Source organism: Schistocerca serialis, chromosome 1 (genome assembly GCF_023864345.2).
Source record: "Schistocerca serialis cubense isolate TAMUIC-IGC-003099 chromosome 1, iqSchSeri2.2, whole genome shotgun sequence".
NCBI classification, from domain to species: domain Eukaryota; kingdom Metazoa; phylum Arthropoda; class Insecta; order Orthoptera; family Acrididae; genus Schistocerca; species Schistocerca serialis.
In genome coordinates this window covers 1,092,199,613-1,092,226,631 of record NC_064638.1, presented here as the reverse complement: position 1 = coordinate 1,092,226,631, position 27,019 = coordinate 1,092,199,613, and the positions used below count along the sequence as shown (strand labels likewise).

Sequence of the window (27,019 nt, the reverse complement as noted above, 5' to 3'; positions counted from 1 at the left end):
CATTCTCTTCTTTTCTAAACTATTTATAGTCCATGGTTCACATCCATACATGGCTACACTCCATACAATTACTCTGAGAAATGACTTCCTGACACTTAAATCTATACTTGACGTTTACAAATTTCTCTTCTTCAGAAACGCTTTCCTTGCCATTGCCGGTCTACATTTTATATCCTCTCTACTTTGACCACCATCAGTTATTTTGCTCCCCAAATAGCAAAACACATTTACTACTTAAAGTGTCTCATTTCCTAACCTAATTCCCTCGGCATCACCCGATTTAATTCAACTACACTCCATTATCCTTGTTTTACTTTTGTTAATGTTCATCTTATATCCTCCATCAAGACACTGTCCATTCCGTTCAACTGCTCTTCCAGGTCCTTTGCTGTCTCTGACAGAATTACAATGTCATCGCCAAACCTCAAAGCTTTTATTTCTTCTACCTGGACTTTAATTCCTACTCCACATTTTCCTTTTGTTTCCTTTACTGCTTGCTCATTGTACAGACTGAATAACATCAGGGATAGACTACAACCCTGTCTCACTCCCTACTCAACCACTGCTTCCCTTTCATGCCCTCGACTCTTGTAACTGCCATTTGGTTTCTGTTCAAAGTGTAAATAGCCTTTCGATCCCTTTGTTTGACCCCTGCAACCTACAGAATTTGAAAGACAGTATTCCAGTCAACACTGCCAAAAGCTTTCTCTTAGTCAACAAATGTTAGAAATGTAGGTTTGCCTTTCCTTAACCTATCTTCTAAGACAAAATGTGGGGTCAGTATTGCTGACTTATTAAGCTGATGGTTTGGTAATTTTCACACCTGTCAACACCTGCTTTCTTTGGGACTGGAATTATTATATTCTTCTTGAAGTCTAAGGGTATTTCACCTGTCTCATACATCTTGCTCACCAGATGGCAGAGTTTTGTCAGGGCTGGCTCTCCCAAGGCTATCAGTAGTTCTAATGGAATGTTGTCTCCTCCTGGGACCTTGTTTTGTCTTGAGTCTTCCAGTGCTCTGTCAAATTCTTCCCACAGTATCATATCTCCCATTTCACCTTCACTTACGTCCTCTTCCATTTCCATAATATTGCCCTCAAGTACATCGCCCTTGTATAGACGTGCTCTATCCTCCTTCCATCTTTCTGCTTTCCCTTCTTTGCTTAGAACTGGTTTTCCATCTAAGCTCTTGATATTCATACAATTGGTTCTCATTTCTCCAAAGGTCTCTTTAATTTTCCTGTAGGCAGTATCTATCTTACACCGAGTGATATATGCCTCTACATCCTTACATTTGTCCTCTAGCCATCCCTACTTAGCCATTTTGCACTTCCTGTCGATCTCATTTTCGAGGCGTTTGTATTCCATTTTGTCAGCTTCATTTACTGCATTTTTATATTTTCTCCTTTCATCAATTAAAATTCAATATCTCTTCTGTAACCCAAAGATTTCTACTAGGGATGGTCTTTTTACCTACTTTATCCTCTGCTACCTTCACTATTTCATCTCTCAAAGCTACCCTTCTTCTTCTACTGTATTTCCTTCCCCTGTTCTTGTCAATCATTCCCTAATGCTCTCTCTGAAACTCTCTACAACCTCTGGTTCTTTCAGTTTACCTAGGTCCCATCAACTTAAATTCCCACCTTTTTTGTCGTTTCTTCAATTTTAGTCTACAGTTCATAACCAATAAATTGTGGTCAGAGTAACCAATAAATTGTGGTCAGAGTCCACATCTACCCCTGGATGTAACTTACAATTTAAAACCTGGTTCCTAAACCTCTGTCTTATCATTATATAATCTATCTGAAACCTTCCAGTGTCTCCAGGCCTCATCAATGTATAGAACATTCTTTCATTATTCTTAAACCAAGTGTCAACGTGCAAGTCACCGAAGTGACGTCAAATCGAAAGACTTGCACCTGGCGAACGGTATACCTGACGGGAGGCCCTAGTCACACAACATTTATTATTTAGCTATGATTAAATTATGTTCTGTGCAAAATTCTAGCAGGTGGCTTCCTCTTTCATTCCTTACCCAATTCCATATTCACCTACTACTTTTCCTTCTCTTCTTTTTCCTACTACCAAATTCCAGTCCCCCATGACTATTAAATTCTCGTCTCCCTTTACTATCTGAATAATTTCTTTTATCTTATCACACAGTTCTTCAATCTCTTTGTCATCTGCAGAGCTAGCTGGCATATAAACTTGTACTACTGTGGTAGGCGTGGGCTTCGTATCTATCTTGCCTACAACCATGCATTCACTATGTTATTTGTAGTAGCTTACCCGCATTCCTATTTTTTTATTCATTATTAAACCTACTCCTGGATTACCCCTATTTGATTTTGTATTTATAACCCTATATTCACCTGATGAGAAGTCTTGTTCCTACTGCCACTGAACTTCGCTAATTCCCACTATATCTAACTTTAACTTATCCATTTCCCTTTTTAAATTTTCTAACCTACCTGCCCGATTAAGTGATCTGACATTCCACCTTCCAATCCATAGAATGCTATTTTTCTTTCTCCTGATAATGACAACCTCATGTGTAGTCACCGCTCAGAGATCCGAATGGGGGACTATTTTACCTCCAGAATATTTTACCCAAGAGGACGCCATCATCATACAGTAAAGCTGCATTCCCTCAGAAAAAGTTAGGGCCGTAGTTTCGCCTTGCTTTCAGCCATTTGCAGTACCAGCACAGCAAGGCCAGATCAGTCAATCATCCAGACTGTTGCCCCTGCAACTACTGAAAAGGCTGCTGCCCCTCCTCAGGAACCACACATTTGTCTGGCTTCTCAACAGATACCCCTCTGTTGTGGTTGCATGGCTAACTGCATTGCTGAGGCACACAAGCATCCCCACCTAGGACAAGGTCCATGGTTCATGAGGGGGGGGGGGGGGGGAGTATATTCATACTAGACATCAAATTAGAGATATATAAATCTACAGTTACTCATACTGTAACTCTCAGGGGAACATTAACTTAGAGGGTTTGTCCCTAGGTGGCAGATCAGAGAAAGCTCGCTGAGTTCCTGGTTGATGAAGGGTACAAGAGAAATAAAACACCTTCTGTGAACTAACAAAGCTGTAAAGAAAACTCTAATAACAAATCAAGCTATGATAGGACCCGCAAGCCAGTAGTGGATAAAATTACATACTTTCAAACATACGATAAGTCTCCCAAAGGATGAATACAATGGAAGATAATCTAGGTATTCTCTATGACAAGATTTGGTTCAATGAACACACAGGTGCTGACAGGATAAAGAGTGACAATCTTGATGAATAGGAGGATACTTGATATTCTACGACAGTCAGAAACGAGGTGAAAGATAAAGGACGTATGGCACTGAGCATTGGATATAGGCTGCACTGGAGTGGGAATGAGGAAGAAGGAAGCCAGTGAATGGCAGTAGTAATGAGCACAGGATTGAAAGAGGAGGTGAAGTGACAGGATGATGACGATTAGAGTGAAAATAAAAGGCAAAAAGAAGGCTTTGAAAAGTCTGCAAATGTATGCACCCTAAGTTAGATGTTTTGCAAAAGAACAAGCAGGAATTTGAAGAGGAAATTCAGGGACAACTAACTGAACAGAAAATCACAATAATGAGACACCTAAATGCAGTCAGGGTTGCCACAAGTTTCCCCAGGTGAAATTCCCTGATATTTCCCCGATTTCCAGACAAGTTTTAGAATTTTTCTCCGACAAATTTTAAGATTGATTGATTGACTGATTAATTGGAGGGTTATGGGACCAAACAGCAAGGTCATTACCCCCACAATTCCAAAATTACTCACAGAAGCAAAGGGTCTGCTAAAAGTGGATGGAACCAATCAGGGGAGTCAGACTATAAACCAAGGAAGTTAAAACACACACAGCAAATGGCATAAAATGTTAGACCAAAACTAAAAACTGGAAAAAAGAGTGGTCTTTCCACGGGGGAGTTGTCATGAGGTCCCAGACCGAGAAAACATGAAGAGAGACCCCAATCGCAACCACATTGCCTCTGCTTCAGGAGTAAAGCAAAACCTTATATCTGGAAATAACCACTTTCATGGAGGAAACTGAGGACCAGTTCAACCATCCATGAATTGTCTGCTAATATTAAAATTAAGAAAGATTATACTTAGCATGAAGGGCCAAAAGAAGGGAACATTCCACCAATATGTGGGATACTGTCAGTCTGGCTCCACAACCATATTGTGGGGGTGGTGCACATGCACTACACATGAAGAAACATTGGGTGAGCCTGGTACGACCAATGTGTAGACGGCATGAAGCAGTGGACTCCTTCCAAGAGGAGTGGAAGGAAAAAACACCAAAGCGTAGTGGTCCCCTTGATTGTGCGGAGTTTATTACTGAGAGCAGTGGCGCACACCAGATGTCATACCACTTTTGGGCAAGAGAGAGTTGACATAGATCTGCATATCCACATCTGGAGTCATGAAAGGGAATGGAGGGTGAGTATCAGCTTATCTCGCCAAATGATCAGCCAGTTCATTCCCTGCTACCCATATGACTTGTGAGCCTGAGAAAGACAAGTGAGCAGGTGGCACGGTCAAGTTAGGAGAGAAGGTCATGGATAGCAGGGGCAAAAGGATGGTGAAAGTAGCAGGCTGCTCAATGAGTCGGTACACATTAAAACATTGTGGAGGGAGGCCTGAGTAACAAAATTACGGGCCATGGTAATGGCTAGCAGTTCTGCTGTGAACACACTACATGACTCTGGCAGTAAATAGTGTTCTAAGCCAGGAGGAGATGTGAAAGTGTATCCCACTTTATCTATGATCTTAGAACCATCAGAGCAGAAGATGGTAGCATCCTGGAGCTCTTCAGAGTGGAAGGATCCGCTGAACTATAAACCTGACTTCCATAATCTAGCGTGGAGAAAACCTGAGCACAGTAAAGATGGAGAAGAGTAGCATGGTCTGCACACCAAGATGTGTGGGGCCAGGAGGTGGAGAGCACTAAGCTTCCGCAAGCATGTCATCCCCAGGCGGCGAATATGGGGCAGCCATGTCAGCTTTTCAAAAAAAGGCCCAAGAAACAGGACTGTGCTGCAACATCTAGGAGCTGGTTGCCTAAATAAAATTCTGGATGAGGGTGTGCTGTGAATTGATGACAAAAATGCAAAACCTGCATTTTGGAGGGAGAAAACTGGAAGCCATGGGAGATGGCCCACACAGAGGTCTGTCAGATGGTGCCTTGGAGCCAGCACTCAGCAAGCGCTACCAAGTGGGCGTTGCATCAGATGCAAAAATCGTCGACATACAATGCCAGGGCAACCTGAGGGCCAACAGAGATTACAAGCCCATTGATGACTATGAGGAACAGTGTGACACTTAATACAGAATCCTGTGGGATACCGCTCTCCTGAATCTGGGATACCGCTCTCCTGAATCTGAGGGGTGCAACGTGAAGTGCCAACTGAACCCAGAAGAGCGGGTGGGATAAAAATTTGCAAATAAAAATCTGAAGGGGGCCACAAAAGCCCCGGTTTTGGATGGTAACTAAAATGCGAAGGCGCCAAGTCATGTCATATGCCTTACGTGGGTCACAGAAGACCATGGCAAGGTGTTGAAGTTAGTAAAACCCTGTTGGATTGCAGTTTCCAATTTGAGTAAATGGTGAGTTGGAGACTATCCTTCCTGGAAGCCACACTGATACAGGGACAAAAGGCCCTGAGATTTGAGTACCCAACAAAATCAGAAGATAACTATCCTCTCAAGCAATTTACAAAGTGCATTCATCAGGCTGATTGGGCATTAGCTGTCAAGAGACATTGGGTTCTTCCCAGGCTTAAGGATAGGGATAACTATACTGTCTCACCATTGTGAGGGGAAGGCACACATGAGCCAAATGTGGTTGAAGACCCTGAGTAGATATTGCCTCTGTGTAATGTCCAAGTGTTGGATCATCTGGTTGTGGATGGAATCTGGGCCGGGGGCCATGTCATGTGAAGAGATAACAGCCTGCAAGAAGGGGGTCTGTGCAACTCTCGTGTTTTTGCTGCAGAAAAGATGGCAGGATAGGAAGAGGATGCCGTTGTTGTCGCAAAGTGTGTCACGAGGTGTTCTGCAAGGACCAATGGGTCAGTAGATAGAGCACCTTTGAGGGTAAGCCCCTGGGCAGTTGACTGTAGCTGGTAGCCCAGAAGGCTACAGAGCTTGGACCAAACCTGTGATGAAGAGCCAAATGTCCCCAAGGAGGAAACACAGCACTCCCAGCATTCCTTTTTACTCCACTTAATAAGGTATCAAGACCTAACATGGAGACGCTTAAAAGTGAGGAAGTTGATCTGTGAAGGGTGTTATTTAAATCGCTGCAGTGTCCGTCAGCTGTCCTGGATAGTGACTGCTACATGCTTGCTCCACCACTGAGTGGTCGGTGATGAATAGGGATAGGGGGACAGCAGTGCCAGCAACGTGAAGAATAGTGGCAGAGATGCCCTGCATGACTGCATCAATGCTATTAACAACACAGGGTGACCAACGTAGGTGAGCCATGAGAGCAGGGGAGGAGATTGTGAGACTGATAGCAGTAAAGGTGCCATGAATGGCACTGAAGTGGGTAGGGGAACCGTCATTGAAGAGTGACAAATCAAAGTCTGTAGTAAGTTGGTCAAGTACAAGACCCCTACCCGATGAAGTGGCAGTCATGGAGTGGTGGGCATTGAAGTCTCCAAGACAAGATATGGGGGCAGGAGTTGCTGTATTAAGATAGATAGTTCAACACAAGAAAGTGGCCTACCTGGAGGGAGGTAGACATTGCAAATTGTAAATGCCAGAGTCGTCTTCATTCTAACCACTATCACTTCCAGGTCGGTATGGAGGGGGATCCAGTCACTAATGAAATAGGTGCGAACCAGAGTGCAGACCCCTCCAGACGCTATCCTGGGGCATACACAGTTCCAAAAGAATGGCCAATAACACAAAATGTTAGACAGTGGTCAACAAGAATTGAGTTTCTTGAAGAGCAAGACAGAATGAAGAGTAGGAGGAAACAACGCGTTGTATTTGTGGGAGGTGGCGATAATATCCATTGCAATTCCACTGGATTATCATGTGGTGACAGTTCAGATGAGACATAAAGAAGCTGAGGGGAGGTCTTGTCACTTGGTAGGTGGTCGTTACCAACGAGGATATGGTGACATCCATACAAACTGGCTCTGATTCAGGATGAGGTGGAGGGGGCGAAGCCCTCTGGGAAGCCTCATCCTTTGAATTTTGCTGCTTCTTCTTCTTCTCTCTCGGAGGGAAGGAGGAGGCATTATCAGTAATGGAATAGATTGCAGTGATTGGACAGAAAGCAAGTACATCTGGGGCCCTCGGAGTGTGGGTCTCTCCTCTTATCCGAGGGTGCAAGCTTCCTCCCTGAGAAAATGGGGAGGGCTGTTCCAAGACAGAGGCCCATCCCTAGCAGGAGCCAGAGAAGAGGACGTTTTTCCCTGCTGAGGAGGAGGAGGAGGAGGAGGAGGAGGAGAAGGAGTTCCTAGAGGGAAAGGAATGAGAGCCACCGAAGGTGAGGAAAGGGAAGGGTGGCAGGATGGGGGTAAGGAGGAGAGTGAGGAGGGGAAGCGTAACTAAGGCAAAGGTAAAGGAGAGATTTACAAGGTGAAGTCTGCCAAATTTCTTTCGAGCCTCAAAGTAGCTGAGACGGTCAAGGGTCTTTATTTCCTGAATACATTTTTCCTTCATACACAATGGACACACTGGTTAGTGGGGAGAATGGCCACCAGTAAAGTTTACACAGTTAGGTGGTGGGGTGCAAGGGCTCCCCACATGAAGAGGGCAGCTACCAGCCACCACAGATGAGAGAGGAACCGCATCGCAAGGACATGTGGCCGAACTTGAGCAATGCATGGGAGGTGGAATGTACAGTTTTACATCATCACATCTGTACACCATAACCTTGACATTCTTGAGCAGGGTATCCTCCTCAAATGCCACAATGAAAGCGCAAGTGTCTACACGATGGCCCTTAGGGCCTTTCTGGACATCCCAGATGAAATGAATGTCACGTTGTTCCAGATTAGCAGTAAGTTCATCATCGAACTTGAGGAGAAGGTCCCTATGGAAAATTAAATCCTGTGTCACACTCAGTGACTTATGAGGATCGATAGCCACGGGGTTGTCTCCTAAATGGTCGCAGGCACAGAGGAATACTGGCTGAAGTTGTCTTTATAAGCAGAGAGCCAGATATCATCTTATGAATGACTCAACTTCACTGAACTTGTCCTCAGTACGTTCCACAAAGAAAAGAGGTTTGATGGCGGCAAAAGTCTCCCTGCTGGTCCTCGTACAGACCAGGAATTGTGGAAAGAGTTTTGTCCCAAACCAATGTGTCTGGCCCTCCTCCCAGGGTGTATCCAAGGAGGGTAAGGCTGGAAAAGCAGAAACAGGAACTGAGACAGAAATACGTTACGGAAGAGATGTGGCCACAGTAGAGTTTAACACATTTCATGTGCCAAATATCCACCCTGGTACCAACCACTCCAAACAGGGGCTCACCTTGTAGGTGCCACCCAGCCACAGCAATGGTCGTCTGGCAGGACGGTCGTTGCCGGGAGTTCTGATGCCCCGAAAAGATGGGCAACCAATTCTATGCTTGCACAAGGCGTTCATAGTACAGGTACCAGCAGTGTGAGCCCTGTGGTATCAGGGGGCTCAGCCAGATGGCTACATAAAGCACCACCACACGGACTGGCTACCGAGATGGAGACAGAAGGGTTTTCGAAGGGGAGGGAGGGGAAGGGGGAAAAAGGGTGAGGGAGAGAAGGAGGAGGAGTGGAACCCATGCCAAAGACGGTAGGAAGGGAATTCTTCCCCACCTGGTTCAAACAACGGATTTCAAATTTGGAGATGGAAGTCAAACCCCTGAGAGGGACCAAAAAGGAGGAGTAAAAGTAACCAACCAAAACTGCAAGCGAAGCTTAGTCATGAGGATAGACAGGCTGACATGAAGAAGAATGCCAAGAGAAGGAAAGGTAGGGGCAAAGTAAAAGGAAGAAGGGCAGGGAAGGAAAAGGAAGGGGAAGAGAAAGCAGCCCGGAAAAGAATAAAGGCTGCAATAGCTCAGGCACCCGTTCACGCCACACACATGTGCACGAAAGAGCTGCTGGCCCCCTGGAGGGATAAATTTTGAGATCTCATGGGTAAGTAAAGACATAAGTTGACAAAAAAAAATGTACGGACTTCTGTATTTCTAAACATGTGAGCAAAAATCTTAGGTACTAACATCAACATCTTTGCAATGAACTGTTTTTAGATTGAGAAAACAAGCCAAATGGTATACATATATTTTTTTCATTAAGACCACTGATGTTCTTTTATGTCAATAAAACTAAACACATTTGATGACAAAAATACATATTTCATTGAAGTCACAAGATAGATTTAAAATAGCTCCACTGATTTCAGAAATAACCTCAGAAAAAAAATAGGCCTCTTGAAAGAAGTGTATAAGGCACGAGAGAGTTGTGTAAACCAACACTATAAGTGACTGCCAATAAAATGTTGGTTCTACTATGTTTGTTATAGTCAGTTATTGCCCACTGTGTTATGTCTATTATTTTACAGGAATTATGTAGTTTTTCTTTCACGAAATATGTGTGTACATAGTGCCCAAACTGCCAGTGACTGCCTTAATTTTCTTCATCTTATCATCCATACTTTCTAATATATATATAAACTACTTTCAAATTGCCAAAATTGCTAGAATAAATAAAATGTCTATAAAATACCGCACTGTACAATGTTCTTGCTGTGAGACAGTTGCAATTCCTGAAATCCACTGCCAGTGGCCTCTGGCCTGCCAAGGAGCACCACAGTCCTGAGTCCATGGATAAACCATGAAAATCTGCCGCATTACGCCACACACGAACAGATCTGGCTTGCAGGCAGATCAGTGAGACTAGATCCAACGGACAGGGCCTGCACATCAGTGGGAAATGATGGGCATCAGATTGGCGGGCCTGATCCATTAGAGATACCCATAGAAAAGGCCTATGGTTTTGGTCCATCATGGAAGCCCACTGGTGTGACCAGCTATTTAAATGTCACAGAACCATGTTGACGAAATAAGACCACAAAGATCAATCCCTGCTATAGATAACTTGTGTGAATACTCTCAAAATCAATACTAATGAGGATAGGTAGCAACTCACCGTAAAGATGATCACTGAGCTTCAGACAGGCACATAGAAATGACAATGACACTCTCACAACTAAATTTTTGGCCATAGCCTTTGTCAGAAAATGAGAACACAAACACTTTTACACAATTATTCAGAAACAACTCACGCACACATGACAGGCAGTAAGAATGAAGGGGTAGGGAAGCAGCTCATGAGCTCATGTACCCAGCTGCGCCCAGCCAGTGACAATGAATGACATCTCAGCAAACAAATCATTTAATCTGCTCAGACAAAAATTATATTTTTCCACTTTTTTTTTAAATTTCCTTGATATTTTACTTATGTGTTTGAAATTCCCTGATTTCCAGAACTTGTGGCAACCCTGTGCAGACACAAGCAAGGAAAGAGAAAGGTGTGAGGATGTAGATCTCAAGTTGATACCTTCTGAAGTCCTACATGGTGATCATAGTCAGAGAGGAGGACACCAAAGGGAGCAAAAAGGTCCTCTAGAGAAAGGGTAAAACTAAGAAGAGGGGCATAATAATGGAAAATGTCAGGAGGCATAATAATGGGAAATGTTGGCACGATCAATACAGAAGAAAAGAAACGAGAATGTATAGGAAGTCAACGAGATGCAGAAAGAATATTTCTGAAGAGTTATTAAGGCCCAATGGAAATATAAAAGAGGAAAATGAGGAGCCTGGGGGTGTAAGAATGTCAAGATGGACCTATTGTGGACAAAAGCAGACAAAGCGATAAAGGGCACAAAACGAAGAAAAGTGTCTGGACCGTGTTGTATAAGAGTGGAGATTATGAGAGCAGCTGGCACTAGTGGAGTGATGTGGCTCTATCAAGTGATAAGAACACCAATGAAAGAGAAAAGGGCACCTGAAGACTGAGAAAGGGGAATCTTGGTGTCTATTTTTAAGAAGGACTGCAGGAAACTGTGTCGCAATTATAGGGGAGTTGTTTTCATGTGTGATGCTGCCCAGGTATTTGAGAAGATCCTGGAAAAGATAGTATGGTATATAGTAGGAGTAGGAGGAAGAGGAACAATATTGGTTGACAGAGGAGCTTAATTTCTAGTTTTATTTTTTTTATTTCATATGGCTTTAAATAGAGCATCAGATCACATCAGTAATACAGCATCAGATTACATCTGGTACATTTTGAGATAAAAGATATATGTACAGTACATACTTATTATAAGATAAAATACTGATAACGACTAGCCTCCATGTGGTGCATCCCGGACAATGTGACTTGTGAAGGCTAAATAGTCTACAATACCAGCTGCTGGACCTAAATCGGATTTCCCAGGTTTCTAGAAAAACAGCATAATGAACACCAAAGCAAATGCTAAAACAAACAACTCTTATCAGAGTGTTAATTTCTAGCATAAGGCAGCTTCAAGAGAGAGAAACAAATATGGCAAGGATTTAATAATGATGTTCCTGGACATTGTGAAAGTGTATGGTAGTGTGAAAAGAAGTTAAATCTAGGAAAACCTTCAGAAAAATAGAAATAGAAGGCTGACTATGAGAAAAATAAAGGAAATACGAGGGTTGGAACTTTAATACTGGCAACTATTTATTTACAGCTCGTACAAAATAGATACATGTTTCAAAGTTTTACCCATTGCCAGCAATGTGGAAGTCGTAGGATACCCTTAGCAGTGCTAGTTGTGTTGACAGTTCGACCGGCACGGTCTATTGCCCAATGAATTTGTAGCAGTTCTGAAGCGGAAGCCGTGAAGTGTTTCCTTCAGTTTAGAAATCGAGTTGAACTCACGAGGGCTTAAGTCAGGGGAGTGCAGTAGATGGTATAGCACTTAGGAGCCCCATCAGTCAAACAAATCAGTACCAGTTTGCATCCACACACTGTCCTGTAAAATGATGTTCAGATCCTGCAGAAAGTGTCACCACTTCTTTCTCTATGCTGTTCATTTCTGAAACACAACCTACGACCAGCTTAGAGACAGAAGTGATGACACTTTCTGCAGGATCTGACCATCATTTTGCAGGACAATGCCTCAAGTATGTACAGTACAAGCTGTCACTGATTTGTTTGACTGATGGGGCTGCTAAGTGCTATACCACCTATTGTACTCACCTGACTTAAGCAGGATACTGAGATAGGCTCATGAAATGACAATGGGAGCAAGATACCTACAGAAAGGCCCAGAGGCAGATGGATTGTTGGAGTGAAAGGTTGTGTGAATACAAGACTAGAAGACTAAGACAGAGTTGGGAGAGAAAAACAGTGGGAGGACGGAGAAAGCTGGAATGGCCTATGTACCAAATTGACCAAACCCAGGGCTGAAAACTGGAGAAGCTCATGATGTACTGTAAACTACAGGAACATCAAACTCTTACTATGTATGAATGGTCCAAGAAAGGTAACCTTACTGACAATTTATTAGTCATGTTATACATACTGCAGCAAGACAACCAAAACTTAAATACTTTTTTGTGGCCCAACACATCCCTCCATTACCAGAGTATGGAATGTTAACAGAGGTCACTTTCTAACATATTCCATTATTAGGAAAGTTCAGGATGGAATAACAACAATATTATGAAAAGGTCAGATTACTACTCACAACACAGAGGCAGCACTGAGACAGCACACAGGCACAATGAAAAGACCGCTAAACATTTAAGCTTTTGGCCAAAAGGCCTCCTTTGGAATAAGTATGCGCACAGCCCCCTCCACCCCCTCCCCCAGACACACACACACACACACACACACACACACAGCCATTCTCTCTGGCCGGCTACTGTGGCCCAACTGCAGACTGCAAATGCATCTCACTGAGCAGCAATGTGTGTTAGGTGGTGGTGGTGGTGGTGGTGGTGGTGGCGGTAAGGAGGCAGTGTGGGATAGGGAGGGGGAAGGATATGATGATAGCGATGGGAGAAGGTGTTGTGCTGCCTCTGATAGTAAGCAGGGACATGATGGAGTCAGGATAGGGCTGCTATGGGAGCAGAAAAGGAAGAAGGTACAGGAGAGAAATAGAGCCAGGGAAAAGCCTAGTGGTTGCACTCACACAACAGGAGGCATGCATATTGCTGGTTTGGGAGTGGGGACGGGATTGGCAGTTGGATGACAGGGACTGGCAAAGGTTGAGGGCAGGGAGATTACGGGAACAAAGGCTATGTTGTAGAGAGGGTTCCCACCTGCGCAATTATGAAAAGCACGTATTGGTAGGAAGGATCCAGATCGCACAGACTATGAAGCAGTCACTGAAGTCGAGCACATTGTGTTGGGCAGCAGGTTCAGCAACTGGGTGGTCCATCTGTCTCTTGGTCACAGTTTGGTGATAGTCATTCATGTGGGCACACAGTTTGTTACTTGTCATCCCCACATAGAAAGCAGTGCAGTAGTTGCAGTTCTGTTTGTAGATCACATGGCTGCTTTTGCAGATAGCTCTGGTTTTGGTGTCTGTGACAGGACTTGAGTAGCGGGTGGTGGTAAGATGTATAGGACAGTTCCTGCATCTAGGTCTATTACAGGGATGTGACTATAAAGCAAGGTTTTGGGAGCAGGGGTAGAGTCAGGACGAACAAGGATACCACACAGGTTTGGTGGATGGCAGAATACCACTGTGGGAGGGATGGGGAGGATAGTACATAGCATATTCCTCATGTCAGGGCAAGAGGAGATGTAGTCAAAATCCTGGCAAAGAATGTGATTCAATTGCTCCAGTCCTGGATGGCACTGAGTGACAACTGGAGTGCTCCTTCATGGCCAGGTGATGGGTATGTGTGAGGTGGTAGCTGACTGGAGAGGCTGGACGGAGGAGATCAGTTTCTGAACGAGGTCGGGAAGGTAATTTCGGCCTGTGAAGACCTCAGTGAGACCCTTGGTACATTTGAAGAGGGACTGCTTGCCATTACAGATGCGATGAACATAAGTGGCTATACTGTATGGAAGGGACTGTATGGAAGGGACTTCTTGCTATGGAATAGGTGGCAGCTGTGAAACTGATGTATTGTTGGTGGTTGGTAGGGCTAGTCTGAATACAGGTACTGATGTAGCCATCCTTGACGTGGAGGTCAACAGTACGGAATGTGACTTATTTGGTTGAGGAGGAACGTGGACAGGGTGTTCTCACCCTCTGTTCAACCCATGAAGATGTTGCCATTCAACATGAACCAGGTGAAGAGTTTGGTATTCTTGGTGTTTAGGAAGAATTCCTCTAGGTGTCCCATGAATAAGTTGGCATAGGATGACGTCATGTTGTCAACGGCCTTGCCGCAGTGGTAACACCGAATTTAAGCACTGTCACGCTTAGCTAGCGCTTTGATGGGTGACCTATCTGGTCTTCCGAGTGCTTTTGGCAAGCAGGGTGCATTCAGCCCTCGTGACACAAATTGAGGAGGTACTTGATTGAGAAGTAGCAGCTCTGGTCACGAAAACTAACAACGGCTGGGAGAGAGGTGTGTTGAGCGCATGCCCTCTATATTCACATCCAGTGACCCCTATCAGCAGAGGATGACACAGCGGTCGGTCAGTACCATTGGGTCTTCCAGGGCCAGTTCGGACAAAGTTTCAGGATGGTGCCCACCGCTGTACCCCAGGTTCGTTTGTAGGTGATGCCTTCAAAGGAGAAGTAACTGTATGGGAGGATATAGCTGGTCATGGTGACCAGGAAAGAGGTCATAGGATCGGGAGTCAGTCGGGCATGGGGAAAGGTGTTGTTCAATACCAGCAATTCCCTGGGTTAATATCCAAGTCTTGCCACTATTGAACAATATGTAAAGGGAGGTGGCATCAACAGTTAAGAGCTTGGTGCTGGCTGCTAAAGGAACAGGTATTGTGGAGAGTTGGTGGTAGAAATGGTTGGTGTCTTTTACATAGGATAGATTACAGGTAATAGGCTGAAGGTGCTGATCAATGAGAGGAGAGATTCTCTCAGTGAGTGCACAGAAATTGGTCACAATGGGGTGTCCAGGGTGGCTGAGTTTATGGATGAATCTGACGGCCAGCAGGGTCCCTCCGCCAGGTAATCCCTGCAGTTCATAACTTCAGTGATGGAACCTTAGGTGGCAGTTAGGATTACACGTTGGCATAATTTTATAGGTGGTGTACTGCAGTTCTTTCTGCAGATGTAAGGCTGGTTCACATGTTAAGAGATTTCAGGAATGATGATGAGACCAGATTCAAGGTTAGCAAATTCTAGAAAGTTAACTGAGGAAGGTTTGGGGGCAATGGGGATGGATCATGTTTGTGCAGAGGAGTGAACTGAATCAGGATTCAATATTGATTTTGGATTGGGTTCAATTGGTTGGGTTAGCGGGAAAAAATTGTTTCAATTGTAAGGACAGGGAGAAGAAAAGAAGAGCTTTTAAAAAGTCCATTGTGATTGACTATGGGAGTGGGGTGAAAGGTAAGGGCTTCGGAAAACACTGATACTTCTGTGGGACAGAGGCTTTTGGAGGTCAGATTCATGACTGTAGATTGGGTCTTTTTAGGTTCTAGATTCGGTATGGTGGTGGGATGTAGTTTCTGAGGGTGTGGTAAATGTAGTAGGTCTGTGAGGCAGGGCTTGTCAGCTATAAGGGGATGCAGTGGAGGTTTGAGGGCTCCTCTTATGGTGATTGATAATGGTAATCCATGGCGGGAGTAGGAGACGAACAGGTTGGAGAGGTTTTTGAGGTGGGGTTGTGCATGCTGCTCTATGTCTTGGAGGATAAGAGTTTCAATCTGGGAAATGGAATGAGGGAATTAGGAATTGCAGAGCTGGAGAGTTTTATGGATGGAGAGGAGGTATTGCAAGGATATTTGGACCTGATTTATATAGTTTTGCAGGACTAGGTTGGTGAGAGATAAGGACTGACAGAATTTGAAAAGGTACAGATCATTGTGTACAGAAGGGTTGCAACTAGAAACGGATAATTTGTTGGTCAGGCTAGGCCACGTTTGGGTGCTTTCTGTTTCTGAAGAAGGCCTTTCAGCCAAAAGCTTAAGTGTTTAGCAGTCTTTTTATTGTGACTAACTGTGACTTGTCGGCATACTGCTTATGGTGGGTGGCAGTCTATCATTTTCATAACATTACCATCACATTTCTCTGTCATTTTTTCCACCTTTACTAGTGGTAATTTTTTGTTCAGTTTTTCCTATCCTAGTGCCATTTCTTCCTCTACTCTTTCCTGTTTATACAAACCAGTGTTCTTTTCCTATTCTCCTCTTGTTCTCTTTCTGTCACCATCCTTTTTTTTTTTTTTTTTTTTTTTTTTCTTTCAATAAATCAAAACAAACCACTGATCTCAGACCCATTTTTTTAATTATTTTACTTTATTGTACCATTTATCTTCCCTTTTCTGCTCAACTCTGCTTCTGCTTCATTTTCTAAATGCTCTTGTTTGTAATAGTAATTTCCTTCCAGTCTAACAGACAGTTCATCTTCCTTTTCTTGTTTAACCTACAATAAATATTTCCTTTTGCCAAAGGTCTGTGTAATTAATATTGTGACTTGTAGCAACCATCTTGCTTCAACCACTGTAGTTTCATTGTTAGGCCATGAATGATTCATACCTATGCTAATGGCACCTACAGCTTTATATCTAACCTCATTATTTAAATACTTGAAATCTTTTGCAATTTGCTTTGTTTCTCGTGATTCCTCTCATTTAACCAGTTATTAATATATTTCGGATTAAAAATGTGTAATGTATTCCATGATTATTTTTATTTGAAAATAATAACACTAGGAAAACCTTTTTTATTCAGTTTCCCTGTTTATATGTATCGCTGACACTTTCATCTGCACCTAATGCCAAGCATTAACATTTTGCCCCACTCACAGTCCATACTGTCTCAGAATTCACAGTGTACCAATGGTGCTTTCATACTCAGTCCCTCATTTCTTCTTCTCTCTCTCTCTCTCTCTCTCTCTCTCTCTCTCTTTTTATTGTTATTACTATAAATATAGGCAGTAGGCTGTGGCATAAAAGGTCTGTGTACACTAGCAAGTAACTTCTGCATGCACTTGTTGCAAGTACTCAGAGAAGCGTTTGCACTACAGTTGAGTTGTGAAACAGATAAGCATTCCTGCTTTATTACTATTACTGAAGAAAAATTGTGATGAAAAACAAAGTCAGAAAAAGGAAATGTTTGGGTGAAGATTTGGGAACCACTGAATGAACTTCACTCAGATTAAAAACTTTCTGAGAATGTTTTATGCAAGCTCTGAACGTCTTCTGTCCATAGTACAATCAAATATTCAAGAACAGGGTACAAATGTGCAGCAAGCTATAGCACCAAGAGATCGTCTTCTAATTACTCTTTGATTTCTGCAAATGTATTTATTACTTTTACACTAACATTACAAATTCAGTGAAATTTTAATACATCTGCACTGGTATTCTACTTGCCCTTCTGGTGAAACAAAGTAATCAATAAATCCATTTCACACTTCCTTGACTTACTATGGCCAGTTGTAAATTTTAAGACTTCCATGGCACACCTTTATGCCTTTCTCCTTGTCAACACTGATATTTCTGTACTGCTATTGAATCCACAGAAGTTCTGAAAGTTTGAGAAAAACTTCTAGCAACTGGTAAGTTGCAAGGTGCAAGATACAGTTCCCAATAACCTGTGGAAGCTCCTTCTGGAACTTGATGAAACGTTGGGAAGTTGGTTTGCTGGGGATGTGTCCAAGTCGAAGAACTTACAGAAGTAGCTTCTAGTAGCTTCTGGAAGTGACTTGAAGAAGTTTACTTGCTAGTGGACACACACCTTAAGAACTTGTGACTCGTACGATTTGAAAATGTTTTGTAATTTCTTCTTATCTTTAATTTTATTTTCACCGTTCACATTCACCAACAATAATGGTACTCTTTGTTTGAAAGTTTCTTACAATATTTCATGAAATAAATAACCTTAAATATATACTTCAGTTCTAAACATAAGTTTGGTTTTCGCACCTCTGCAGCATCTTTTAATAACCCACACCATTGAAAAAGAATTACATTCTTGCACAGCAGACATACAGTGACCAACATCTACACATTTCTTAAAACTGCATTTTACTGTAACAGTATTTCCCTCGAATAAGATAAAGACTATGTAATTTATCGATTAGCCAAATAATCAATAAACAAGTCTGGTTACATTTTTTTGAGAAAAAATAAAAATGTTACTTTGTATCTCTTACCTTCTGATTTGGGAGTTATTTGTTTCAAAAGATACAACTGGCGCTGCTTATCTGAAATATTAAGAAAAATGATCTAATAATGATGATGATAATGATAATAATAATAATAATAATAATAATAATAATAATAATGATGTGTTCAGTGGCCTGGCAAAAATTTTGTAAAACATTCATCTGAGTGCAAATTTATTTAATTTTATGAGAACATAGGTTATTGTGGGCACTGTCCATAAAGTTAAAAATTCTTCAATCACAGTACTGTCACTGAACAGCCAGTCAATCATGAACTTTTACAGCAATACATGTAAGAAGTGTCTTTTTCTAAATGTGTGAAATTCTGACAGTGCATCACAGTGTGAAGCCAGTTTCCAGAGGAAAGCCTCAGCAAGAATGATGAATCACTGGATCTAAAGATTCTGGAAAGAATGACACAGTGCCAAATCCCAAATACTGTTATTTAAAAATTCTTAATTACAATTTCCGAAGGTGAGAGAAAGAATCACACATAGACAAAATATAAAATACTCTCAATAGTTCAGGGATAAATTGAGCCAAATTTTGTTAGATTAGTGAAGTCAATAGGAATACTGAAGGATCCAAAAAACCAAGTCTCAAGACACCTGCATCTACCAGGTACTACGGAACTCTGAATCGTGTGTCTAAAAATTCACAAACAGAAAAAGAATCGCAACACCAAGAAGGAGCTGTGTGACAAACAAAAATTGTTAGGCATGTTTCTACATCTGAAAGATTATATCTATTCAAATTTCTCACCAGTCACATGAGAGAGACGCTAGTAGCACTACTATGAGGATGCAAATAGGCTAATGCTTTATCAGTCATGAGTGATAATTACCTTTAAGATTGGACATGGTGAATTGATGTTAGCCAAGAATGCCTTTAAGGCAGCAAAGACACCATTATTAACACCTCATGGAATTTTAACAAGGTCATGTCACAGGTTTCTGAGAAGCTGGATGTTCCTTCTGCGACAGCGCACAAAGACTCGGTATGAATGTGACCACTGTACATGTTGTTGGCAGCAGTGGTCACAAGAATGTACGGTCGTAAGGAGACCGGGCTGCAGACGGCCAAGTGGCACTAGCGAGAGGGAAGACTCATGTATGGCATAGGGCTCTGGGGCACTGCAGTGAATCTGTGACAGCAATTTGAGCAGCAGTTGGCATCACAGTGATGCAATGAACTGTTACAAATCAGTTACTTCGAGAACAGCTACAAGCCAGAAATCCTATTGTGTGCATTCCACTGACCCCGAGCCACCACTATTTGCAACTTCTGTGCAGTCCAGTGAGAGTTCACTAGAGGGCAGGGTGGGGGTCTGTTGTGTTTTCTAATGCAAGCTGGTTCCACCTCAGTGCCAGTGTTGCATAGGAGGAAGCCAGGTGAGGACCTGCACCCAATCCGTCTATGTGCTGGATACGTTGAATCTACACCTGGAGTTGTAGTCTGGAGTGTGATTTCATATGACAGAAGGAGCACTCTCTTGGTTATCCCATGCACCCCGACTGTAAAACTGAATGTCAGTCTGGTCATTTGACCTGCTGTGCTGCCATTCACGAACAGCACGAGGTGGGGAAGGGCAGGCCATTGTGATTCTTCGCTCAATATGTGTTCTGACATGTTCCACATCCTGGAGGACCTCCTCACTATGAATCAATTGGAATGAAAGTAAATCTAATCTAAACTAAATCTAATCTTAACAGTTCAGTTATTCCATGTTGGTTCCCATTTGGAAGTTCAGTAAATATATCCTACGGGTCGGTAGTGGTAACTACAACCCATAGGTAATTTAAGGAAGCATCCCTGTTTCACATAAATGATGCTCTTTTTCTTCTGCACATCATAGTGTTCTATTTTCATTTTTTTATGCTTCATAAGGCCGCTTCAGTGTCATGTTTACTCTAACTAAAATGAACACAGAAATGAAACTGCATAAAACTTAAGTAATGTTTACTGTTTACGTAAATATGTAATTCTTTGGTTTTTTTTCTATTTCATAAGTGATGATACCAAGAAGAGAGAGATGTGTAAGATGCCATCTCTGACTCCACCCAGAGCAACAAAAGTAATGGGCGTGACACCTTGTGGAATACACGTCAATTATACCAAGCTGTGGATTCCAAAGAATAATCCAACTGTGAAACATAGCAGAAAAAAACACCAAAGAATTAATATTGAGAAAAAAAAAGGAATATACAAAACAAACTTAAGCTTCAATATCTGAAAAGTACGTTAATTAAAAGGTAAGTTGACAACAACAGGCACTGTTATTTTAATGAAAGTTTACAACCAGCCTAGCTCATAGCAGTAAAGCTATCTCCCAAGTTAAAATTTTCTACCAGCAAAACCAAATTTACAATGCAAATTCAAACAGATGCATTATTTTCAGGCCCTCTGAGGTTTACACAAAGAAGTTTGCATAATAGGGAAAGTCATGTTTACGATTTAACATTCACAAACAGCAATGTACCAAGTAGTGTTATTGCTGCCAGGTGGCTCAAAATTCTCATTTGCATGCACACCAAAAATATCTGATTTATTCTTCTTTTGTGGCCTCATTGCGCAACTTCACTCAGTCATTTTCTGGTCATCTTCTTCAGTAGGTTTTCTTTCGGAATTGCCCAATATCTTTCATTTTTTATGATCTGTTTCGTCCTTCCTCATCTGTGAGATTCTTCTGTTTTATGACTCTGATACCTTAACCAGGCTTGGTGTCTATCTACCACTGTTCTACCACATACATCGTTCTCTCTGAATTGTAATAATTCCATCTAGCCTTTAATAAATTTATACTGTATTACATATGAAGACTACAAAAACGAGAACACAAAATAAATAATTGCCAGCACTGGGATTCTTGTGTGTGTCCTTGTTAATTCTGTAGGTAACACTGATGTGCTAGCAGTGTTTTGCTATAAGCTTACATCAGTTCATCGTACGAGGGTTGCCCAGAAAGTAATGCACCACATTATTTTTCCTTCAATGAGAAATACACACATGAAAGAATGGTGTTTTATTACACACCATATTTTTCCATATAATCTCCATCCCGTTCTGTGGCCTTCCTCCTGTGCAAAACAAAACCATGTATGCCCTGTTGGGACCAATCCTTGTCCTGATGGCAGAGCCAGTGCTTCACTGTGTATATCACCATTGCTTTCTGATGACCTCACCCTCGGTGCCCAGCTACTAACTGTACTTTTGTCAACAGCAGAAGCTCCACAGACTTTGCACAAGCGTTTGTGAATATTCCCCACAGTTTCTTTCTCTGCAGTGAGAAATTCAACAACAGAACGTTGCTTGTAACATACATCACCTAAAGACACCATTTTGAAACTGCACTGCAGCAACACAATCTGCCGGAAGTGATGGAAACTTGGCGCTCACTCAGAGACTTCAAATAATACATATGTACCATTTTGCATTCATAGCATTGTTTTCAGCTGAGGAAACAAAAGCGGTGCATTGCATTCTGGGCAATCCTTATAATAATTCTGCAGAGCTTAGCCATTACCACGTGTAGCGTTGTTGTTAGACAAAAAGAGATTGCCCATAGCCTGATAATAGCTGGTAGCTAACAACAGGAATTAGTGAATGGAGGATTATCACAATATTCCTTTTGCATTTTAGATTTACATATACATTCCTTAATACAGAGCTATTGGCTGAGATGGGAGCGAAGTACTTGGTAGCACTACATGTGAATGAGAGAGAGAGAGAGAGGGGGGGGGGTGAGGGGAGATAGTTGTTTATCATGAACAACCTGGATTTTAGTTTGTGGAGCTTCTTATAGATAACTAGATGGTTTTCACTGAATGCAAAGATCTCGCATCATTTCACATTAAGATTAGTGACACATACTTAGAAATAGTGTTGCAAATGTAAGGAACAGCAATATGCAAGGACATGAATTGAAACACTTGGGTAGGTTAAACTGTCAGTAAAATAAAGAGCAGGTTTCAGTTTATTGGTAAATTTAAAATTATTTATGAATACACTGCTCGCACATCATGCAGACCAGTTTATGATGGAAAGTACTTAATCCAAAAGAGTAAATATTACTCAGCATTACTTACAAATAGGTTCAAATGCATACAGGGTGCTGTAGTATGCAGAGTTGAAAAGATCTGCACAGGGTAGACTAGCATGAAGTGGTGCATCAAACCCATCTCCATACAGAAGACCACAACATTATATTAAATCCATTCATGTTGGTCCACTTTTGCATACTAAGTTAAAACAGGGTTTATATTACAACTGTGTGACATCCATTACATCAACACAAATTGGCAATGTATTGTATCATTACCTTTGGGTTTATTATCTTTTGTTATGTACCAACAGGGCACACGTAGTTTGCATGTGGGCATGAAAAAGTGTATAATTTGGTAGCATTACATCAAATGCGGTACTTGGTGGCTGGTTAGTAGTATGTGTGGTATTGGAATTTTCGTGTCAACAGTCTTGCTTACCACAAGACAGGGTATTTGAGCACACTATGAGAAATGTAATGAAGATGGGAACAATATTGAATCCAAAATAATACCATACTTCTTTCTGATGGCACAAGTCAGTGAAGATTCTGGAAGAATTCTGAAATGTCTGCAAATGGAAATAAAAACCAAACTGTGTTATCAAACTAACTTACATCTTACGTCTTACATCTCATCTTAATGCAAGTGAATTATTTCAAAGTGAAGTTGGTCTGCTAAGAAAAACGATATTCTAGTAGGAGCACAACAGTTTTATCATACAAATGCTTAATGAAACAAGGATATCACTCTGAACTGCAAGAAATTTCTTGATGTGAATCCAAAGCAGCTGCAAACAGATACCAATAAAAGAAAAATTGAATGATTTGATCAACCTCGTCTTGAATCATTCCAGCAATGAGTGAAAGAAATTAGATGATTGACAAGCGTACAAAAAGTTATTTCCAGAACAGTCAAATAGAGCTACTGAAACAAAACAGCAGTTATTGTGAAATAAAGCAATCAGACACATTATCAGCTGAGATAAGTATTACTGTGATCAAAATGATACCTAAAAGAAATACCTCCATGATCGGAATTTACTTTCTCACTTGAGGAAAATTAACTTCACTGTATAATTCCTTATCTTGTATCTCTAGTAGTTTTCCAGATGGGGTGAAAGGGGAGGGGGGAGGGAGAGAGGGAGTGGGAGAGGGAGGGAGGGAGGGAGAGGGAGAGAGGTAAAGAGTAGATAGTGTTTAGCTTTGGGAACCACAGACAGATTGTAATGTCAGTCAAAGAAATCCACAACTTAGACTTAATAATTTGCAATACTTCAGTAACATTTGCATTACACATTATTTTTTTGCTACTGGTATATTAGTAGGAAAAGGCATAAGCTTTGTCAGAACACAAGTAGTCAGTAATCTATCAGACCATATTAAATTCTTATGAATAATGTGTTGGAGTTTAAAATTGAATTGAGCAAGTTTCTGTTGAATTTTTCTATTCCGCTGGAGAGTATCTTCATAGAACTTCTGAAACTTAATATTTTATTTTATTCTGTGAGGAATATAGGTACTGCACTTGAATAAAACATACATCCCTGGCATCTTTAGCATACTTCTGAGAGCCTTCTACCTTCAACTGAATACAGCTAATGAAATTTAACCAAAGAGGCCATTTCGTAAAAATTCTCCATCAAAACTAGTCAAGCCCAAAGTAAATGCATCAATTTTATGTTCGTTTATATATATCAGAAAAGTGTTCTGAAAGAAGACAATGGGATAACTACTACTGGAAGTTATTTGGTCTTCTGATTACATCCAAAATATGTGAGCTTGTTTTTTACCTTTCCACTAATTGGAAAAAAAAGAAAAATGTTATTGAATTTTGCCATTTTTCAACAAAAATTCCTTATAGTAAGATGCAATAGTACAGTACCCTGTTAGCTACAATTGTATATCACTTTTAATTTATAGAATATGGCTGCATTAAAAATGGTTTCTTCCTTTTAATAATAACCACACATTTGTGCAGACAAAGAATTTGTACTTGATTTCTTTATACTGTACATCCACATTAAAAAATTCAGAACACTTATACTCACCAAGAACAATAGTAGATCTGTTGTGCTCAGTTACTTCTGGCAATGGCACATCTGCATCACTGTAACCTTCATTTTTCCACTTGCAATGAGTAACATGTTTGGACATTCTTTCATTTGGTACCCTGTGTTGGCTACTTATTGGGCAAGTCACCATACTACTTGAAGTGTCCTGGAAAGTGTCAGTAAACAAACTGTCATGGTATTCAATTCATCCTTTCCCAAACTAGAGTGTAACACATACAAGAAGGCACAAAATAAAAACTGCTGATATGGTGCAGTTTCAAAGTTGCTTTCTGTAGTTACTGCAAACCACATACAAGAAGGCACAAAATAAAAACTGCCGATATGGTGCAGTTTCAAAGTTGCTTTCTGTAGTTACTGCAAACAGCAGAATCACTAAACATTACCCTCAAAACAGTTTTAATCTCAGTTAGAGGATCATTCATAAATGGATTTATTCTCATTTACTTTCATAGTTCTTAAAATACACAACTCTGCATAGTATTAAGGAGGCAGAGAAAAATTATTTTCTGCTACGCACCTCTGCAGTCCCAAATGTGTTTTATCTATTTTATAAGGTGACACAAATGTGAGGGCATATAACTGCCTTTGCTCAGTGCTTACTTGTTTGTTAGTGTAGGTATGCCAGTATGCCTATTCTACAGGGTGGAGAAAAACTGTGTCACGAAATTTTAACCCTGGATAGCTGATGTCAGTAGCAACCAGAATTACTAATGTTGTGTGGGTCGACAATGCACAATTTTTAAACTATAGAAACTAGGCGCCACGCGCTCCAACTAGACATGGGGTTGCCCTGTTGCTGTTCGTCAGTTGATGAGCAGCGTTATGGTTGTCGGTTCACACATACAAACGTCCCCCCCCCCCCCCCTCACTGCTGCAACGTGATATGCATATGTGTCGAATAGGTCTTGCTGTTTGTCTCCACCTCACGTCAGAGGTATTCACACGTAAGCTTCACTTCGGAGCACACACACGTCACCTGCAATTTAGTCATACAGTATGCATGGCAGCACAGCATCTGTTTGAAGAAGAACAAGATAAGGTTTTTGTTTATGGACTAACCGACGGTAATGCGCATGAAGCTCGACGGTTGAATGAGGAACAGTACCCAGCAAGATGCCACACACACCCATAAACGCTCATAGCAATTGACCGGCGACTTGGGGAAACAGGCTCATTAGCAGGATATCATGGTGAAGCTGGAAGACCCTGAACACAACAGGATGCTACACTTAAAGAAACTGTTCTCGAGTGCTTCGAGGAAGCACCTACGAGAAGTACTCAAGTGTTTGGACACGACATGGGGGTCACCATCAGTTAGTCTGGGTGGTCTTGAGGGATGACAGCCAGCATCCATTTAGTTTTCACCGTGTCCAAGACCTAAATCCTGTGGCGGACAATGAATACAGGCTAGGGTTTCTGCGATGTGTTGCACGAGATCCTGACTTCGCACCATTGTGTTTTTTACTGATGAGTGCATCTCCCACCGGGACGGCCTTTACAACACTCAAAACGTTCATTACTGGGCAAGGGGAAATCCTCATGTCACACATGTCCACAGACACCAGGTACGGTTTTCTTTGAACATTTAGGCAGGCATTAAGGGTGAGCATCTGATTGGGCTGGTCCATCTACCTCCTCAACTTACCGGGGCAAATTAGGTTCACTTTTTGCAAGAAACTCTACCCGGCCTGCTAGAAGATGTTCCCCTGGACATTTGGCTACGCATGTGGTTGCAGCATGATGGGGCACTCGCACATAACAGTCATGTTGCGTGCGGATATTAAATGAACTCTTCAATGACTGGGTAATTGGGAGAGGTGCTCGTATGACATGGCCCCCGCGATCACCAGACCTCATGCTGCCGGACATTTTCCTGTGGGGATTCTTCAAGGTTCTAGTTCACACATCCAGACACGAACCACCAAGAAACAAAGAGGAATTAATGGATAGCATTCAGCATGCCAGCAATCACATCAGGGTAATGACAGAAATCTTTGAAAGAGTTTGGCAAAACAAAATTCGACGTTAACAAGCTTGTGTCGTGTCAGAGTGTCGCTAGTTAGAGCACCTGCTTTAAGCAAACAATGTCCTAGCTACAAAAAAGGCCCTTTTCAGGGCCAACACAATTTGTAAAAGGCTTTCTGTATGCAAACTAACGGCTGTTGACAGGTTGATTCCCTGTATGTCTTATCATGAAACTACAATGGATGTGTTGGGACCCCATCAGGATTCGCCCCCTGGGTGGAAGACCGGCGCATTACCACCGAGCGTGCAGGTCACCTTGGATACATCACAAACTCCAGCAGGCAAAGCATTCACGGTCATGCGTTGTCCAGAGCATCCGGCAAACAGGGCAATTCCATGGCCAATCGGAGCATATGGCACCAAGTTTCTGTAGTTTAAAAATTGTGTGTTGTCGACCTACATGACATTAGTAATTTTGGTTCCTACTAGCATAAGCTATCCAGGGTGAAAATTTTGTGACACTAAGTTTCTCCACCATGTATTAGACAATGAACTATTACAACCCCTCTACACACACACACACACACACACACACACACACACACACACACACACACACACA

General features: G+C 41.8%; 1 protein-coding gene across 1 annotated transcript in view; it reads right to left on the bottom strand.

Moving 5' to 3' along the window:
- The window catches only part of LOC126416102 (glutamic acid-rich protein-like), a 73,977-nt gene that overhangs the window by 33,666 nt on the left and 13,292 nt on the right, over positions 1-27,019 (bottom strand). The window contains exons 2-3 of the mRNA XM_050083604.1: positions 24,409-24,577; positions 18,307-18,357 (exon numbers count right to left, since the gene is read on the bottom strand). Coding sequence (XP_049939561.1) covers positions 18,307-18,357; positions 24,409-24,577 — 220 coding nt within the window. The remainder of the gene's footprint in view (positions 1-18,306; positions 18,358-24,408; positions 24,578-27,019) is intronic.